Genomic DNA, 19,814 nt, shown 5'->3' with positions numbered 1-19,814 from the left:
CTAAACACTGACTGTTGACAGAGTCTTGGGATTGCCCCTGCCAGCATTCCCACCCAAGGACTTCCCTGTGGGAATGTGGAGTGAGGACTGGGCACCAGATACTGGTGGGCCTGCAGACCTCAGCTCTTCCTTTCCCTCCCACACATGGACCATGCCAACAAGCTGACGCTGAAGTGGGGTACATACAGAAGGGGCCACACCAAGTGCTTGCTGATCATAAACATGACACAATCAGGGAAGACATGAAGTGAGAATGCTCACAGTAGATTCCCTCACATGAATGAAGGGGCAAAACAGAGTACATAAGCCACACAGGAGAGCATCCCACACCCATTCCAGTCTTTGAAATGACCGCCAAAAGTGAATTTTAGTCCATATCTAAGAGATCGTAAAATACAAACTAAGATGACCAACCCACTGAAACCAATGGGGCAGGGCATTTCTAAGCATGAGAAAATGCAGGGCTCAGAAGCCCATGTTTCATGTGCTTTACTTTCTGTGAGGCCAGACAGGTGTGTGGAAAGATGGGCCATCAGGGAACTGGGATTAGAGACAAATGCCTTGTGTGGTCATTTGGGGGAAATGTCAGTAAGCCGAAGATTTTCAACTCCCTACCTAAACCAGGGGACAGCACAGCATTGTCCTCTGTGCCCGAGTTCAAGAAGACATCAAGGGCTTCCTGGTCAGAGATGTCCATCAGGTCCATCTGCTCCAGCACGTCCACATTCACCTCCATGGATGACATGCTGCCCATGGGCTCTGAGGAGACAAGGAAGTATACTTTGACCTTTCATAATTCAAGGTGAATTTCTCCGGTAGTAGGTTAATTACATTGCATTTTTTCATGTTTCCTGATACTACCAGATGACACTCCAATTTAAATCTGTCCATCTGCCCTGTCATCTTTCTTTAAAAATATTTTTGTTTGCAGCTGGACATGGTGGTACAGGCCTTTAATCCCAGCACTTGGGAGGCAGAAGTAGGAGGATTGCTATGAGTTTGAGACCACCCTGAGACTACATAGTGAATTCCAGGTCAGCCTGGACCCTACCAAATACTACTACTACTAATAAAATGCTTTGATTTGCAAGCAGAGAAAGGGAAGAATGGGCACATGTGGACCTCTTGCAGCTACAAATCAACTCCAGATGCACATGCCACCTTGTGAATCTGGCACTGAGGAGCTGAACCCAGGCTGTCAGGCTTTACAAGCAAGCACCTTAACCACTAAGCCATCTCTCCAGCCCCTAAATCACCTTCTGTTACATTACCTTTGATCACCTCCACAGCACTTAATATACTGTGCTTATAGGTGGTGTTTGGAGCAGGACTCTTGACAGCACTTTGGCTAGGTAAATAGAATGTACCATTCCACTGCCAGCATCTCTCAATCCTGATTGTTTAGCCTTTGCTCTTAAGGCAGATGGGTTTCGGTGTCTGCAGGTTTAGAGTTGGGACCAAGAGCACCCTGCATTGATAGCAGACTGCCAGGAACAGAGATGGGTGACCTTGCCTCAGTGCTGATGGCTGATGCCTCGCAGGGATGGAGCACACATTTCCACTACCAGCCAATGAAGTCATCCACCCCAGCAGGGAGGCAGAGGCAATGCAAATGGTTTCTCGAAGGATGTTCCCTGAACTTTGGGCTTCACACTGACGAAAACTTAAAAGTGGGCTGGAGAGATGATTTAGTAGTTAAGGCACTTGCCTGCGAAGCCTAAGGACCCAGGTTTGATTCCCCAGGATCCATATAAGCCAGATGCACAAGGTAGCACATGCATCCAGAGGTGGTCTGTAGTGGCTGGTAGCCCTGGTGTTCTCATTCTCTCTCTCTCTCATAAATAGATATATAACATAAAAATATTTTAAGAAAAACTTAAAAGTGATCCCAACCCAACCTAGAAGTCACAACGAGAGAGGCACCAGCAACTCTGATACTGTGTCTTTCAGGTGGGTGCAGAGGGTAAAGAAATTAGAGCTGGGACCAAAGCAAGCAAGCTGTCAGAGCAGCAGAGGGTCAGCTCAGTGAAAATGAAAGATTGAACAAGCTCCCCTACAGTGGGGACCCATGTTTAGGGGGAAAAAATCATTTTTGAGGTAGAGTCTTATTCTAGCCCAGGCTGACCTGTAATTCACTCAGTAGTCTCAGGACGGCTTTGAACTCATGGCAATCCTCCTACCTCTGCCTCTCAAGTGCTGGATTTAAAGGTGTGCGCCACCTTGCCCGGCAAGCCAAACATTTGTAAAGTTGGGGATAACTGCGCAAGAAGGACAACAGGGCAGGGTGGCCCAGCGCTGACTCAGCATGAGGCTCTGTGACATTTAGAGAATGTGGGAGCTTGATTATTTAGACACATTGTCCCTGAAGGTCACTAAAGCAGGCATGGAACCATACAGTGTATTTTTTGGTACGGAGCCAAGCTTGCAGATCTGAAAGTATTGTCATCCTGAGCCAGTTGAGATCAAGCTTGCACAGGGTGGACTCAACCCTGAGCACATCAGATGTCAGCTGCTTTCATAGCATGTTGGATGTGATACCCACAGGGGTCCCCACGCACTGCCCCTGACAACAGGACTGACTGGAAGAAGAGGTACAGACTGCTTTCTGGTCCTCTGGGCAGCACACTGACCACCTCGCACATGAGGACTGAAGCGCCGAGGAGCCGCAGACTGCGTTCCACGCAGCGCGCCAGCATCCTGTGGGTCGGGCCGGAGTCCCCACAGGTAGCGAGGGACGGCTTCTACTCGGGGCGTTCTGACAATACAGATCGCCCTGTCACATCCTCTCAGTACATTTTTCAACTACCAGGACTGAACGAAGGGTTGGGGGCCCCATTCACAGTTAAACTCTACCACTAAAACTGCTTATCTAGCCCCGCAAAGATTTTTTAATGGGGTAAAAGAGCTCAAGATAGTATTAGGTAGGAAAAGTCAGTGACAGACACATAATAGTTTGATGCCAATTACATAAAAGTCTAAAAAAAAATCACATTAGAATTATGGGAAATTAGTTTTTTCACTTTTCTGGCTTAAAGTGTAGTTCAGTGGTAGAATACTTTTTAGCATGTGTGATGCAATGGGTCATTCCTGAGAAACCAAACAAAATATTCTTCCAAGTTTCGTGTGGGCATAATTTTATTTCTAATTTTACAAAGTTGTTATTTTTGATCCTCAAAGGCAAAATGGGCAAGTCAGATGTGGTAGTCTGAATGTGAGTGTGCTGCCTGTAAACTCTCAGGTGTTCATTAGGAACTGAGCTTGTTAAGGTGCTTGCCTGCAAAGCATAACCACCTAGGTTGGGTTCCCCAGGACCCGTGTAAAGCCACATGCACAAGGTGGCAACTGTGTCTGGAGTTTGTTTGCAGTGGCTAGAGGCCCTGCTGCGTCCATATTCATTCATATTCTCTCTCTTTGCGTATATATTGTGTGTACACACACACACACACACGTGTGTGTATGTATATATTGTTTTTAATTTTTTTTAAAAGAGCTGAGCTGGGCGTGGTGGCACATACCCTGAATCTCAGCACTCAGGAGGCTGAGACAGGAGGATCACTATGAGTTTGAGGTCATTCTAACACTAAGGAATTCCTGGTCAGCCTGTGCTAGAGTAAGAAACCTTGAAACTGCAGGCCACCCCCCCCCCCCCGCAAAAAAAAAAAAAGAATTGAGCTTATAATTTGAGTCTCCAAATGGGTGGAGTCCTACTGGGAAAGAGCTATGTCACTGGAGGCTGATCTGAGTCTAGGCCTACTAGGTGTGAAAAGAGCAGTTGGGGGCTAGTGAGATGGCACCGAGGTTAAAGCACTTGCCTGTAAGGCTTAATGACCTGAGTTCAATTCCCCTGTACCCATGTAAAAACAGATGTAATAGTGGTACATACATCTGGAGTTCATTTGTAGTGGCTGGAGGCTCTAGTGTGCCCATTCTCTTCTCTTTAAGACAGAAAAAGGCTAGAGAGGTGGCTTAGTGGCTAAGGCACTTGCCTGCAAAGCCTAAGGATCCAGGTTCGATTCCCCAGAACTCACATAAGCCAGATGCATTGGGTGACCCATGTGTCGAGCTCATTCACACTGCTGGAGGCCCTGGTGAACCTATTCTATCTGCTTCTTTCTACCTCATAAATAAATAAATAATAAAAACATTAGGGCTGGAAAGATGGCTTAGCAATTAAGGCACTTGCCTACAAACCCAAAGGACCTAGGTTCGATTCCCCAGGACCCATGTAAGCCAGATGCACAAGGTGGTTCATGTGTCTGGAGTTCGTCTGCAGAGACTGAAGGCCCTAGTGTGCTCATTCTCTCCCTGTCCCTCCCTCTTTCTCTCTCTCTGCCTCTTTCTCTCTCAAATAAATAACATAAATAAATAAAAATTTTAAAAAAAAATTAAAGAGAAAAAAAAGAGCATTGGAGCTCTGATAGTTTTGTGGGCTGACTGATGGGGTCTCGGCTTGGATCTGTGGAGGTGAAGCCAGCTGCTTCTGCCATAGTGAACTTCCCCTGGACTCCTGAGCCTGAAATAAACCCTCTCTACCCATAAACTGCTTTTGGTATTTGTCCAGCAATGTGAGGCTAACTACGACACTGGGCAGGGCCTGTTGCACACACTTTGGTTTTGGGGCAACAGGAGCCCTGCAAGGACCGCGTCATCCTCCCCAGGCAGGCAGAGCGGCTCGCGCCGTCCCCACAAGCCTGCAGCTATGGGCTCACCGCGCCGCTCCGTGAGCTGCAGGTAGCCTGTGGACAGGTACTGTTCCATGTCTTGCTGGAAGGCTTCCTCGAAGAACTTCTGCCGCTCCTTCAGCTTCAGCTGCTGGGTGTGTTCCATTTCCAGAACCTTCTGTGTGTGTTCCGCATCTAGTTCAGCTGAGGGAGCAGAGTGGTAGGGTTAGGGGTCACAAAGAGACTGGATGGAAAGTGGGAAATACGTCCTCCCGATGAGGTGTCACAGGCTTTGGCAGGCTGTCACTGATGCTGTGATACTCTGCACCCTCTTCACATGTGCTGTCCCTCTGCCTTGGGTCTTCCTATTCACCCCACCTGCTCTTCCTGCAGTGGCCTGGAGCCCCTCAGTGCGATTCTCCACTAATTTAAGTTGAGCTTTTAGCTCTGTCCTGATGTCTCCACAGTTCTATGCTCACTGTTTTTTGGGGTTTTTTGTTTTGTTTTGTATTCTGAGGTAGGGTCTCACTCTGGTCCAGGCTGACCTGGAATTCACTATATAGTCCTAGGCAGGCCTTGAACTCACAGCGATCCTCCTACCTCAGTGTCCCAAGTGCTGGGATTAAAGCATGCGCCACCATGCCTGGCTAATACTTTCTTTTTTTTAAAGCAAGGGTCAATCTGGGCATGGTGGTGCACACCTTTAATCCCAGCACACGAGAGGCAGAGGTAGGAGGATCACTATGAGTTTGAGATCATTCTGGGGGAGGGGGAACAGCAAGTGTGTAGACTTGGTTCTGCTGTTTATTAGGCACTCAGACATAGAACCTGGCTAGTAAGGCAGTTATCTTTTATATCTGAAAAAAATACATAGAAATATTAATTCAATATTGCCATAAGGACTGGGGATATAGCTCTGTTGGTAAAGTACTTTCCAAGCATGTATGAAGCCCTGTGTTGGATCCCCAGAACACCAGTAATCCCAGTACTCCATTCAATTACAAGTTCAAGGTCATCCTTAGCTATGTATCAAATTCAAGGCAAGCCTGAGCTAGATGAAATCCCTTCTCAAAGCAGATGATTACAGGAAGCAAGGAAGGTGTGGTAGTTTGAATCAATCAGATGTCCCCCCAAACACATGTATTCTGAATGCTTGATTCCAGGTGGTGGCAAGTTTGGAAGTGGCGCCTTCCTAGAGGACGTACGTTGCTGGAAGCAGGGTTAGGGTTGTTAGAGCCAGTGCCCCCTTGCTCACCCTCCTGCTGCTGTTACCCACTTCATGTGGCAGAGGCCATGTCCAGCCTCTTCTCTACCTGCTTTCCCTGCCATCACGGAGCTTCCTCTCAAGACTGTTAAGCAGTGGCCCTACAGGTTAGGCGCGGTCACCCACCAGCAGTAAGGACCACGACAGGAGTCAGTATTCAAGCCAGACCCCACGTACTAGCTGCTGAGCAGTCTGTGGCCTAGATGAACCAACAGCCTCAGGAACAATACTTGGCCAGTCACCCATTCTCCCTTAAGGGGCTCAGGGGTATCCAGACTTCCCTTTAGATCGTGAACCTCCTGCACCAGACATAGGGTGGTGGCTCCGTGTTTTGCATGACCTTTGAGACTGTGAAGGGTGTCAGCATGGCTGACTCATAGAAGGGTGGACCGGACCTGCTGCGGGTCTCAAAGGATGCTTTCTGGATAAGAGAGGCTCAGGAGGATCGGACACAGGCCATCTCTGTTGCCGGTTTGGATGAGCCCAAAGTAGGAACTGATTGTTTTCCATAACTAGCTTGACTGCTCTGAGCACTTTTTTCTTTTTTTTTTTTTTCCTTCCTGAGATAGCCCAGGCTGACTTGGAACTCCCAGGCTGGCTTTGAACTACCTCTGCCTCCAAAGTACTGGGACTAAAGGTGTGCACCACCTCACCAGGCTACTCAGAGCTGCTTTTTCCTCCTACACAAGTGACATCAAGGGACTCATTTCATAAGATGGGTGTCAGGATTCAGTGTGCTGACACATGTGAATCACCAGCAACATCAGGCTGGACAACAGCTGGCAGCAAACATGAATGAGCAACATGATGTCAGGAATAGACCGTCAAGAAGGAAGCACATTCCTGTAACAAAAGAATTAGGAATCCAAGGCCAGCCTAGGCTACATGAGACCCTATCTCAAAAATAACAACAGCAGCCAGGCATGGTGGTACTATAAGCCTTTAAATGCAGCACTTGGGAGGCCGTGGTAGGAGGATGGCTGTGAGTTTGAGGCTAGCCTCGGTCTACATAATGAATTCCAGATTAGCTAGAGTGAGACTCTACAGAAAAGAAAAGAAAAGAAAAGAAAAGAAAAGAAAAGAAAAGAAAAAAGAAAAGAAAAGAAAAGAAAAGAAAAGAAAAGAGGAAGGGGAAGGGGAAGGGGAAGGGGAAGGGGAAGGGGAAGGGGAAGGGGAAGGGGAAGGGGAAGGGGAAGGGGAAGGGGAAGGGGAAGGGGAAGGAAAGAAAACCCTGAAATATGATTTGAGAGCTGCTCCATGGGGGAGAAGGAATTCGTGCCTGATACTGAAAACCTAGTCAAAAGCCTCGGGCTGGGAAAGTGGTAAGCCTTAGGAGGGAAGCCACTACTGTTTCTTGGCCCACCAAATTGGTCCCCTAAATACTTATGTTTATGCCCACATATTAGTGCTGCTCTGACTTTTGTTCAGAGCAACTTCCCTTTCCAGGTGGCGGGGACTGCTGCGGAGACCCAGGACTCATCCAAGGGCTAATGAGTGACAGTTGAGTATTCAGCACTAACTAAAATCACACCCTCCAGTGGCTCTGGGAGGGTATGAGAAGAGGTGGCAGAGGATGTGAAAGCACAGGACGGGGAGAAGTGCGCTGGAACGCTTTCTCCCAGACATAAAGCGCTCAATGTAGTCACCACCTCACAGCGGCTGTCATTACCTGTATGAGACCTGTGTATTGTTGGCCATCAACAGGTTGATAATAGTGGAGAGAGGAAGGAAAAAAGGAAGGAGAAAAGGGAGGAAGGAAGAAAGAAAAAGAGGAAGAGAAAAATAATAAAGGAAGGCCCAGAGCAGCAGTGGCGACGGCCGTCCTTCCCCGGCTCTCACCCGCCCCACCCCGCTGGTGGTCGTCTGGGCGGATTTAAACAATCAAGTAAAATCAAGCTGGGTAATTGTGGCAGAAGGTGGCTTGGATCCCTGTGAATGCGTTTGCTCTCATGAACATGCGATGAGAAGGCTGATCAATCTGTTGCGGCAGTCCCAGACCTACTGTTCAGACACAGAATGTCCCCGGGAATTGCCAGGACCCTCTGGTGACAAAGGCACCAGTATCAATATGATCTTGATGGCCTTGAAGCTAACTGCGGTGATCTTGTTCTTGCTGAGACCGCCTAATCTAAGAGGATCCAACCTATCTGGGAAGCCAGCCAGTCCTCATAATGGACAGGATCCCAGGATCCACCAGCTCTCCTGTGGACTAATTTTATGATATGGGAAGCAAAGACAGCTAACACCTTGCAAGAGCAAATGACTGAAGATGACCAGAGTACTAACACCATTAGAACTGAGTTCCTTTTGCACATGCAGTATGGCATGGGATTGTTTTCATGAGCTTCTAGAAATTTCACTTGTAACCTTCTTTTTGCTTCGTATGTTGCCACCATTCCTATTTACAGTATATTTGAGTAAATGATTATATTAAAAGTTATATGGTGCTTTTTTGGTTGGACTGAACTTAAAACATTCCACTCATTCTGTTTGTGTGATCATCATTTTTGTGGTGGTTTCTGACCTAATTGAAGGAAGGTTGAGATTTCTGTATTTAAATATTTTAGTTTTAGTAGGGTTTAAGTTTTTCTTTCATCAGGTATTTATAAAGTTATTTGGGATTATCTGGGCTTGAGAGACTATTAGAATCACTTTGTATTTCCATTACTGTGGCAGTTTATTTCTGGTGGCAGTTTTCTCTAGTTCTTGGGACTATGTCAGCTTTTGGAATATTTTAAAGTTATAGCTGAAATCTGTGTCATTCATTACAACGCTTATGTGGCTAGAATGGATGTTGCAGTCCGGTTCGCCTTGCTGGTAGAAATCACCCAATAAGAGTAGCTTCTGGGAAAAAGAGATTTATTTTGGCTTACAGGCTTGAGGGGAAGCTTCACGATGGCAGGGGAAAACGATGGCATGAGCAGAGGGTGGACATCACCCCCTGGCCAACATAAGATGGACCACAGCAACAGGAGGGTGTGCCAAACACTGGCATGGGGAAACTGGCTATAAAGCCCATAAGCCCGCCCCCAACAATACACTCCCTCCAGGAGGCATTAATTCCCAAATCTCCATCAGCTGGGGAGCTAGCATTCAGAACACCTAAGTTTATGGGGGACACCTGAATCAAACCACCACAATGGAAAAGGAGAATTGGTTGTTGACTACTTTTTACTCCCATTAAACAAGTCTAATGTGAAATATGCTTTAAATAAACATGACTGATTAATGTAAAAAAAAAAAGAAGGAAGGGAGAGGAGGGAGGAAAGGGGAGAGAGAAAGTAAGAAGGAAAGAGGGAGGGAAAAAGGAAAGAAAGAGGGAAGGAGAGAGGGAGGGAAGGAAGGAGGGAGAGAAGAAAGGAAGGAAGGAGGGAAGAAGGAAGGCAGGCAAAAATATACCAATAGGGGAGTGGGAGCAGTAGGAAAGAAGACAGGTTCAGTGGAGCAGAGTGGGGAGGAAGGACAAAGGAAGGTGGCAGGGGATATGGAAAGGGAGGAGCATTACTATTATCAACAAGCACTAGAATCCACTACAACACTGAAAGTCACCCTCACTGCTCCACTCAGAGATTTAGGAATCAGGCACCTTTAAGTCCCCTCAATGAATCTGCAAGAAACTACGAGTGACTCAAGAAACATCTTTTCATTTGTTTCACTTCAGCCTCCAATGTGTCTGCTCCAATGTTTGGTGGGTGTCAAGTGCATTAGAAGAAATAATTCTCAAACATACTGCAAACACTTCAAAGTGCCATTAAACTGGTTAAAAAATAATTTCTGAAGGCTGGAGAGATAGCTTAGTGGTTAGGGTGCTCACCTGCAAAGCCAAAGGACCTTGGTTCAATTCCTCAGTACCCATGCAAGCCAGGTGCACAAGGTGGCACATGCACCTGGAGTTCGTTTGAAGTGGCTGAAAGCCCTGGTAAGCCCATTCTCGTTCTCTCTCTCTCTCTCTCTGCCTTTCCCTCTCTCAAATAAATAAAAATAAACTTCTGAATAAGGAGCTCAAATCCAAGACAAATGTGGAAATCACCAAAGGTTTTAATTAAAGAGCATCTTATTTTTGCTGAACTCAGATTTTCAATAGATATATCACTGCCAACATTTCATTTTTTTTTTTAAGACTTCTTTGGTTACTCCATGTTTCTCAATTATAGATCCTATAAATTATTATCTTAGACTTTTCTGTATGGAGAGGAAATGCAATCACATTTCAATCTTCTTGGGAGTAGGGATGACTTGGATTACAGAACTTAAATAACTTTTTTTTTCTTTTTAAAATTTATTTATTTGTAAGCAGAGACAGACAGAGACATATGAACAGACAGGCAAAAGGGGCACACCAGGACCACCTGCCATTGCAAATGAACTCCAGAAGTATGCTCTACTCTGTGCATCTGGCTTTATGTAGGTACTACGGAATTGAACCTGAGCCTATAGTCTTTGCAAGCAAGTGCCTAAACTGCTGGGCCATCTCTCCAGCCCTAAAATGGCTTTGATGTTTGTGATGGTTTTTTGAGGGAGGGTCTCGCTCTAGCCTAGGCTGACCTAGAATTCACTGTGTAGTCTCAGGGTGGCCTCGAACTCATGGCAATCCTCCTACCTCTGCCTCCCGAGTGCTGGGATTAATGCTGTGTCCCCCCACACTTAGCAGTTTTTTAAAAAGTGATTTTCTGTATTCTTTTTTAATCTTTATTTTAGAGCAAGAGAGAAAGAACTGGTGTGCCAGGGCCTCAACCACTGTAATCAAACTCCAGACACTTGTACCACCTAGTGGGCATGTGTGACCTTGCACTTGCCTCACCTTTGTACGTCTGGCTTACTTGGGATCTGGAGTATCAAATATGAGTCCTTAGGCTTCGCAGGCCAGCGCCTTAACCACTAAGCAATCTCTCCAATCTTCCAAACTTCCTTCCCCCCCTTTTTTTTAAAAAAATAAAAGGCATCTGCATTGGTGGTATAGGGGTGAGCATAGCTGCCTTCCAAGAAAAAAAAAGTCTCTGCAGGAAGTTTAAAACATGCTGCTGCCTAGTCACATGAAGTAGGGTCAAGTGTCCCATTCCGGCTCATGTGTGCTTTCTGGGCACCTCGTACGTCTCAGGGCCAACGGCTAATGAAGCTAGTCTTGCTGGAAAACTATCTGTTAAGGATGACAATAGAAGTTCCAAGGCAGGCTTTTGAAAATCACTGCTGTTGAAACAAAATCAATGAGGTCTGAGGTGTCCTGTGCAGAGCTTGTGACAAGAAATGACCAAATCCAAGGGTGGTTAGAGGATGAGAGGATAGCAGCAAGAAAAACTAGAGGCTTAATAAAATCTGAATCTTAAAATTGTTGGTAAAAAGTCTAAACTGTACAACCATCTCTACAAGGAAAAATGACCCTTTGTTCATATTTTAAAATGTTATTTGCTGGGCTGCAGAGATGGCTTAGCGGTTAAGTGCTTGCCTGTGAAGCCTAAGGACCCTGGTTTGAGGCTTAGGACCCTGGTTCGAGGCTTGATTCCCCAGGACCCATGTTAGCCAGATGCACAAGGGGGTGCATGCGTCTGGAGTTCGTTTGCAGTGGCTGGAAACCCTGGTGCACCCATTCTCTTTCTGTCTGTCTGTTGCTCTCAAATAAACAAATAAAAATAAACAAAAATATTTTTAAATGTTATTTGCTATTCTGTAAAAGACAACACAAAGATTTAAAGGATTTCAACAAATGGCTTCAAAACTAAATAGAAAAAAAAAAAAAAAAAACCAAACAGAGAAAAGAGACAATGGTTTTGTAGCAGGAGGCAGAGGCTTTCCTCTACTACTAACCTCAGGTCTCTCTCTACTGCTCAAATCTTCTTTCTGCAGCTTCCACTTTTGATACCACTATCCATTTCAAACGATAAGTTATTCAAGACAATAAAAATTCTACTACCAGTACAGAGGGTATAACCAATTTTATTCATGCATTTTAATGGATGCAGATACATGTAAAATTTACAAAAAAAAATTCTGCCTCCTTCAGGAACAATGTCACCACACTATACAATGATGCCTCTTTAGCAGAGCCAGTAAGAGACAGAATGAGAGTGCTAATGACTGAAAACGGTTCCCAAGGCTGCTGTAGGTAGAGAGGAAATGGATAATGTGAGGATAACCAGGATGAGCTTCTCTGTAAGAGTTAATGCAAATATACTGAGGTCGGGGCAGTTGCTCAGTATGTCAAGGGATATAGCAGCTCTGTGGTTGAGCACTTGCCTAGCATGTACAAGGACCTCATTTTGACTTCTAGCAGAGGGGAGCCCAAATAATGGGGTAAAAATCCCTTTGAAAACCACAATAGGAGCTGGAGAGATTGTTCAGTGGTCAAGGCACTTGCCTGCAAAGCCTAATGATCCAGGTCAGTTCCCCAGTACCCATGTAAAGCCAGATGCACAAAGTGGTGTATGCATTTGGAAGTCTTGGCATATCTATTCTGTCTCTCTTCTATGTATCCTGCTGCTCGCAAATAATTATCTTTTAAAAGCCACAATAGATGATCACCACTAGCTCTTTGGTATATACCCATTGGAATTTATTTTTCTATTAGGTTGAACCATATGAGGTTGCAATGTTCAATTTTTAAAGCTTTTGCTGTGAAATAATTTATAGATTCAAAACATGTTGTGGAAAGTATATGCTGGGCTATGGGAACTCAGTGGTGGCATCAGTGCTAAGCATGCTTGAGGACGTGTATTTGGTGTCTAACATCACAAACAAACGTACACCCTGAGCCTCCTCCACTGCTAACATCTTACATCTTATGATGTGGTATTATAGTAGTGACCTCATTGCTGGGACAAAACACCTGACCAGAAGCAATTCATGGAGGGAAAGGGTTTCTTTACAACTTCCAGTTGAGAACAAAGCTTCCTCATGGCAGGGAAAGCAAAACAGAAGCAGAGAGCCGCACCACACCGACCCCACAGCAGGGAGGAGGCAGCAAGAGTGAACTGAGCTCAGTGTGGCAGATGTCAAAACCAAGAAACTGAATTGAGTACAATCCAGAGCTCATTTGGATTTCAGCAACCGTGTGTGTGTGTGTGTGTGTGTGTGTGTGTGTGTGTGTGTGTCTCCATAGCTCTAGGCACTCTTATCAGATGGCAGTCTTGTGTAAACACCATCAAGATTCTCAATCTCAATTGTACCATCACAAGTCTTCCTCATGCTAAACCTTCCCCAAGCACTCTTCTGTTCTCCAAACCTGTAGTTACATTAGTTAATGAGTGGTACATCTACAGAAACATGCAGCATATATCTGTGGAGAATAGATTTTTTTTTTCACTCAGACTATTTTCTTTGAGCTCATCCATGTTCCCATACATACTGAAAATTTGTTCCTTTTTCCTGCTGAGTGGAATTCTGTGGTGTGGTGGTTTGATTCAGGTGTCCCCCATAAACTTAGGAGTTCTGAATGCTAGGTTCCCAGCTGATGGATATTTGGGAATTAGTGCTTCCTGGAGGGAGTGTATTGTTGGGGGCGGGCTTATGGGTGTTATAGCCAGTTTCCCCATGCCAGTGTTTGGCACACCCTCCTGTTGCTGTGGTCCACCTTATGTTGGCCAGGGGGTGATGTCCACCCTCTGCTCATGCCATCATTCTCCCATGCCATCTTGGAGCTTTCCCTCGAGCCTGTAAGCCAAAATAAACCTCTTTTTCTCAGAAGCTGCTCTTGATTGGGTGATTTCTACCAGCAATGCGAACCTGACTGCAACATGTGGTATATGTCTAACACTTATCCAGTGATACATACATGGGTGGATTCCAACCATGGGCTGTGAATAAAGCTAGTACAGGGCTGGAGAGATGGCTTAGCGGTTAAGTGCTTGCCTGTGAAGCCTAAGGACCCCGGTTCGAGGCTCGGTTCCCCAGGTCCCACGTTAGCCAGATGCACAAGGGGGCGCACGCATCTGGAGTTCGTTTGCAAGAGGCTGGAAGCCCTGGCGCGCCCATTCTCTCTCCCTCCCTCTATCTGTCTTTATCTCTGTGTCTGTCACTCTCAAATAAATAAATAAATAATTAAAAAAAAAAGCTAGTACATAATTTATATAGGTTCTTATGAAAATAATGTTTCTGAGATAGATGTCTAAGAGTATAATTTCAGGGTTAGATGATAAGTTCAATTTTTCTGCCAAAATATTTTCCAGAACAGTAATTTCCTCTTACATGGCCACAGTCAGTGGATAAGTGACCCAATGCTTGCAACCATGCTGATGTTTGGTGCAATCTACCCATAGTAGGATGCATATTCTGTTTCCTGTCCTCCACCACTTCATCAGAATAGTTATGTCTGTTACAGAAAAGTTTCAGCATCATTGTGTTTTCAAGACTGCTATTTATAAAGGCACTTTCTGTTCCTTGACAAATTTCTTTGTTCCCTGTAATTTACTACTTTTCACATTCTGGGCTTAGAAAAATATATTCAATGATAGGAAAACTTTATTCTGAAGCTGAGGACTTTTGAGACAACAAAATATACAAGATTTTTTTTTTAAGTTTTAAAAGAAATCTTGGTGGCTTTACCATTTAAAAAGTTACATTTTCCTTCTTTTGTTCAAAATAAGACATTCTCAACTTTCCTGTACCTAACTTAACAAATGAATACAAACTATCTCATAAGAGACTTTTAAATAATATTTTCCTGAAATTAGGCCTTTATATGTATTTTTTGGTTTGCTTTGGTTTTTTTCAAAGTAGGTTCCCACTTAGCCCAGGCTGATCTGAAACCCTGCAGCTCCAGGATGGCCTAGAAGTCATAGCAATCCTCCTACCTTTGCCTCCCAGGTGCTGGAACCAAAGGCATGTACCACCAAGCCAAAGCCTTTACATGTATTTTAAAAAATATGCTATTTTAATTTATTTATTATAGAGAGAATGGGCACACCAGAGCCTCTAGCCACTGGAAACTAACTCCAGATGCATGCACCACCTTATGCATCTGGCTTATGTGGGATCTGGAGAATTGAACCTGGGTCCTTAGGCTTCACTGGCAAGCACATTAACAAACAAGCCATCTCTCCAGCCCTTTTACATGTATTTTTAAAATATCAGCTTCTGAACCCTATTTCTGTATAGTTTTTAAAAGTATTTTGACTAGCTTTCACCAATACTTTTGTGGGGCTGGGGTAGTAAGTACATTACATCCTCACTACCCTTTATACATGCCGTATTACATCTATGAGTGCCCTACAGCAGCATTCTCAAGCCCTTACTCCTCAGAACTGGTATCTGTGGAAGAACAATATGGGCATGTTGAAAAATAAACATTTTAAAAGTATTTGTTGGGCCGGAGAGATAGCTTAGTGGTTAAGCGCTTGCCTGTGAAGCCTAAGGACCCCGGTCGAGGCTCGATTCCCCAGGACCCACATTAGCCAGATGCACAAGGGGGTGCACGCATCTGGAGTTCATTTGCAGTGGCTGGAGGCCAGGGCGCACCCATTCTCCCTCCCTCTCCCCCCCCCCCCCGCCTCTTTCTCTCTCTGTCTGTCGCTCTCAAATAAATAAAAATAAAAAAATATTTGCTAACTTTTATGGTGCTAGATAGAACCCAGGCCCTAACATGTACAAGGTAAACTCCACTACAGAGATATAGCCCCAGGACAAGTTAATATAGTTTTAAAAAGAAAGCTAAGTAAGTTTCTACAGAACTTTATCCTACTTGTAACACACACACACACACACACACACACACACACACGGCACTGTCATACACATCTGTCAAGTATTAAAGGGTACTTACATCTTTTACACGCAACTACGAATGCAGGATCCTTATGGACAGGTCAGGGTTAGAAGAACAGCAGGTTCTTGAAGTCAGAGTAAATAATATTTATGCCACAAAGAACTCATGGCAGCCCCAGTACTGTTCCCAAGCTAGTGACTGGGAACAGCTCCTGGAAATGCAGTTTTTCTAAACTCAGGCCACAGGAAACTAAGCTTCCGGAACTCTTGTTCCATTTCTGTCAAGTATCTAAAGGAAATGAGCATTATCTTGAGTAGTAGCGAAACACATACCACAGAAACCGAATGTACACCCAAGGTCTGTTGGATGGCAAGAGAAAGCCCAGCAGTGACTGCTTTGTCCTGTCCAGCCTGGCTAAGCACACCACTCACCACTGGAGACCTCAAATTTCCCATTAATTAAGAGGAAAATGGTTAGATGGCAGTTGCTTCCACTTCTTAAAACATCTATATTTACTTATTTTTGATTGGGGAGAAAAATTCCAAATTCTGTCTAGTTTTAAGTAAAATTATTTGATATTCATTTAATTATAATTAGGTCTGCATTAAAGGATTTGGAACCTTTTGACACTTAAGCAAATGAGACTTAACTAGTAACAAAATTCTGAAGGCATGCTTGCATTTATTTCACTGTTTTTGTTTTAGAGAACTACTAGGAATTGGAGGTACAACTCAATGGTTTGAGACACACACACACACACACACTCTGAGATTAGGAACAAAAAGTTTAAGATCAAGGATAAGTAAGAATGTGAGAAAAGCACTCACTTTGGTAAATAAATGCTTCATGAGTTATTAACTCGTTCAACATGTCTGAACTCCAGTGGGAAGCTATCTTTGCAGTGAGGTCAGGTGGCGTGAGGACTGCTACCATTTCTGCAAGGGGCAGAGAACCTGCATTCTTAGCCAATTCTGAGATATTGCTAGCATTCCCAGCCGAAGACTGCACTACAAAAATTACTGCTTAGGAGAACGAGAGTTAAGCCTCCACTTCACATTTACTTTGAATAAATACAGTGGTCCAATTCAGAGAAGTGACAGAAACGGCATTTGCTCATTCTCTTTAAAGCATCTGTGAAACCACCCAGCTGCATGGGCACTTCAGGCCCTTCCTGTGGCCCCTTCACTGAGGATGGGCTCCATTCCAGAAGACGCACTCCTGTGGCGCTACGGCTTCCATCCCAAACCCTGTGAGCAGACCCACACTCCGTTGTCGGCTCCATATCTAACAGAGGTGGAGCTGGTTCTCATCTTGACTCTCTTCAGACAGTAAAGAGGTCTTCAAATCATCTCAATTTAGAAATTCATGTGATTACATAAAATTAAAGCTCGTCAGCAGAACTATCTAAAGCAGTTTAAGGGAAAAAAGTACATATACTCAAAGAGAGAAATGACAAAGAGGTATGCCAACAGATGCCTAAACGATTATAAAAATATGTGCCTCCAAATACTAATATCATGTGTAACACCAATGAAATTAATTTTATTTATTATCATATATTAAAGGAATTAACACAAGAAATAAAATTATCCAATATTTAAGTCTAGCCAGCTGTGGTGGTGCACACCTTAATTTCAGCACTCTGTAGGCCTAAGTAGGAGGATTGCTACAAGTTTGAGGCCAGTCTAGGACTATACAGTGAGTTTCAGTTTAGCCTGGGCTAGAGACTCTGCCTCGGGAAAAAAAAATAATAAAGAAATTGAAGTCTGCTAAAGCAAAAAGTTTTCAAGCTTTAAAAGATGATGAAATATGAAAAATTAAAACACAAAGCTGCCAGATGCCCTTTTCCTAGTAATTCTGAGATCACAACTCGATCACCGATTGCGAATATTACATATTTTAGTTGGAGTGGGCAGGTGGGAAGGATCACTGGAGGATGTGGAGGTAAGGCTTCCATGACCACCTCTGCCCTGGTCCCCAACACCCACCCTAGCCTGTCAACTACAGGAAGTCAGCGCTCTCCAAGGTCTACCCTCTCTACAGTGAAAACAGACAACAGCAAGTCATTAGGGAGACTTTCCATTTCCATTAAAGAGAGATGTGAATGTTTGTAGTTCCCTAGAAGGAAGATTTTGATAGTAAGTCTTAAGCTATGTATGTTAGTGCCACCTATGGAGTTAAATCTCATTAATTAAAAGATCTGATAAAATGATGTACAGACATTATGTGATGCGATATTTTGTCTTCTATGTAGATTCCTCAAAAAGTGAAACTGGTATTTTAGATCTAATTCAAGTGTTTGTTAAAACATTACAAAGATGTTTTGAAATGCCTGTGAAATGGATTTAATATTCCATGTAGACAGGGCTCCAGTATTCTTGCAGATATAGTATGGGGGATGGGCTGGAGACCAACCTGACTGACACTGTCACACAAACTGATTCACAAAACACAAAGCTAGCTGACGGAAGCACGAGCCTGTGCTCCATGACTGTAAAGGGAATGGGGGCGCAACTTTAATCCCAGCACTCTGGAGGGCAAAGGTAGGAGGATCTATGTCTCACGTTGGACTGGAACTACAGAGTGAATTCCAGGTCAGCCTGGGCTAGAGTGAGAACAAAACTTGGGGGGGGGGGGGGGGAAAGACTACAAATTTTCTCAAGATTCCAAGAGATTTTAATATTGGTGACATTTGTATAAAAGTGCCAAACCTGCCCTCTTTTAAATAAAATATTTAAAAGGCCACTTCCAGGTAAAATCAGGGTGGGAGGGAATGAAGTCATCAGTCATCTACAATTACCATGCAACTGTTTACCCAAACTTGAGGGTAAGAGCCTTAACTTTTGCTCTTGGATTTGAGTCTAGGTTCTACATAGAAGCTGTAGAAAAGCAGCATGGAAGTTCAGTACTGCGCTTTTTTGCTCAGTGGTTTTCTGAGATAGGCTCTCACTGTAGCCCAGGTTGACCTGGAATTTACTTTTCAGTCTCAGGGTGATCTCGAACTCACAGTGATCCTCCTACCTTGGCCTCTCAAGTGCCAGGGAGCACCACCACACCTAGCATGGAAATTAAATAGTTTTCTAAATTGCATTCCACATGAAAGCATGTTTGCATGTATTGCCTATTATGTCATTTTCAAAAGTTATACATTTCTTTAATTATGTACAACCCAAAATGTTGGTTTTATATGGATCACAATGCAGCATTCTTTTATTCTTTTTGCTGTTTGTCACAATCATTATCTAAATAACCAAGTAGGAATTGCATGAATACATTTTGATTTTTCTCCTCCTACTTTAAATACACTCCAAAGTAACTGGGGAAAAATATTGTGATAATTTATCTTGTCAACTTGACAGGGTCTCATCTGTGAGGGACCATTGTGATGAGAGGAACTGACGTGGGAAGACCCACCTTAACTGTGGGCAGGGTCCCGGACTGCATACAAAGGAAGAGCAGGTGGCTGAAGCTTTCAGCACTCTGCCCTCTGCTTTCTCACAGTGGACTGAATGTGACCAGTTCCGCCCCCAGGCCTTCCCTGCCATGAGACTATAACCTGGACTATAAACTTTAATAAACTCTCCTCCCTTAAATTGATTTTTGTTAGTGATTTTATTCTATCAATAAGAACTTGGCTGATACAAACATTATATATATTTTAAAATATTTTTATTTATTAGAGAGAAAGAATGAATGGGTATGCCAGGACCTCTACCCACTGCAAACAAATTCCAGACACATGTGCCACCATGTGCCTCTGGCTTATGTGGGTCCTGGGGAATTGAATTGGGTCCTTAGGCTTTGCAGGCAAGTGCCTTAACCACCTGTAGTCCCAATATTATTTTTTAAATATTTTATTTTTATTTATTATTTATTTGACAGAGAAAGAGGGAGAGAGAGAGGAAGAAAGAAAGAAAAAAAGAAAGAAAGAGAGAAAGAAAGAAAGGGTGTGCCAGGGCCTCCAGCCACTGCAAACAAACTCTAGACATGTGTGCCCCCTTGTGCATCTGGCTAACGTGGGTCCTGGGGAATCGAACCTGGATCCTTTGGCTCTGCAGGCAAACACCTTAACCGCTAAGCCATCCCTCCAGCCCTGTAGCCCCAATATTATATATTTTAAAAGGGAACCTAGCCATAACACTTCATGAAAACTTAAACATTATGCAAAATGAAGAGATGGAGAAATCGCTAAAAT

At 44.1% G+C, this 19,814-nt stretch overlaps 1 protein-coding gene across 2 annotated transcripts in view; it reads right to left on the bottom strand.

Moving 5' to 3' along the window:
• Nucleotides 1–19,814, bottom strand: part of Dtnbp1 (dystrobrevin binding protein 1) — a 164,733-nt gene that overhangs the window by 665 nt on the left and 144,254 nt on the right. For both annotated transcript variants that reach the window (XM_045136485.1, XM_045136486.1), the window contains exons 8-9: nt 4,710–4,865; nt 616–759 (exon numbers count right to left, since the gene is read on the bottom strand). In XM_045136485.1, coding sequence (XP_044992420.1) covers nt 616–759; nt 4,710–4,865 — 300 coding nt within the window. The remainder of the gene's footprint in view (nt 1–615; nt 760–4,709; nt 4,866–19,814) is intronic.

Source organism: Jaculus jaculus, chromosome 17 (assembly GCF_020740685.1).
Source record: "Jaculus jaculus isolate mJacJac1 chromosome 17, mJacJac1.mat.Y.cur, whole genome shotgun sequence".
NCBI classification, from domain to species: domain Eukaryota; kingdom Metazoa; phylum Chordata; class Mammalia; order Rodentia; family Dipodidae; genus Jaculus; species Jaculus jaculus.
Note: the sequence above shows the minus strand (reverse complement) of the source record. Positions and strands in the feature narration are given on the sequence as shown.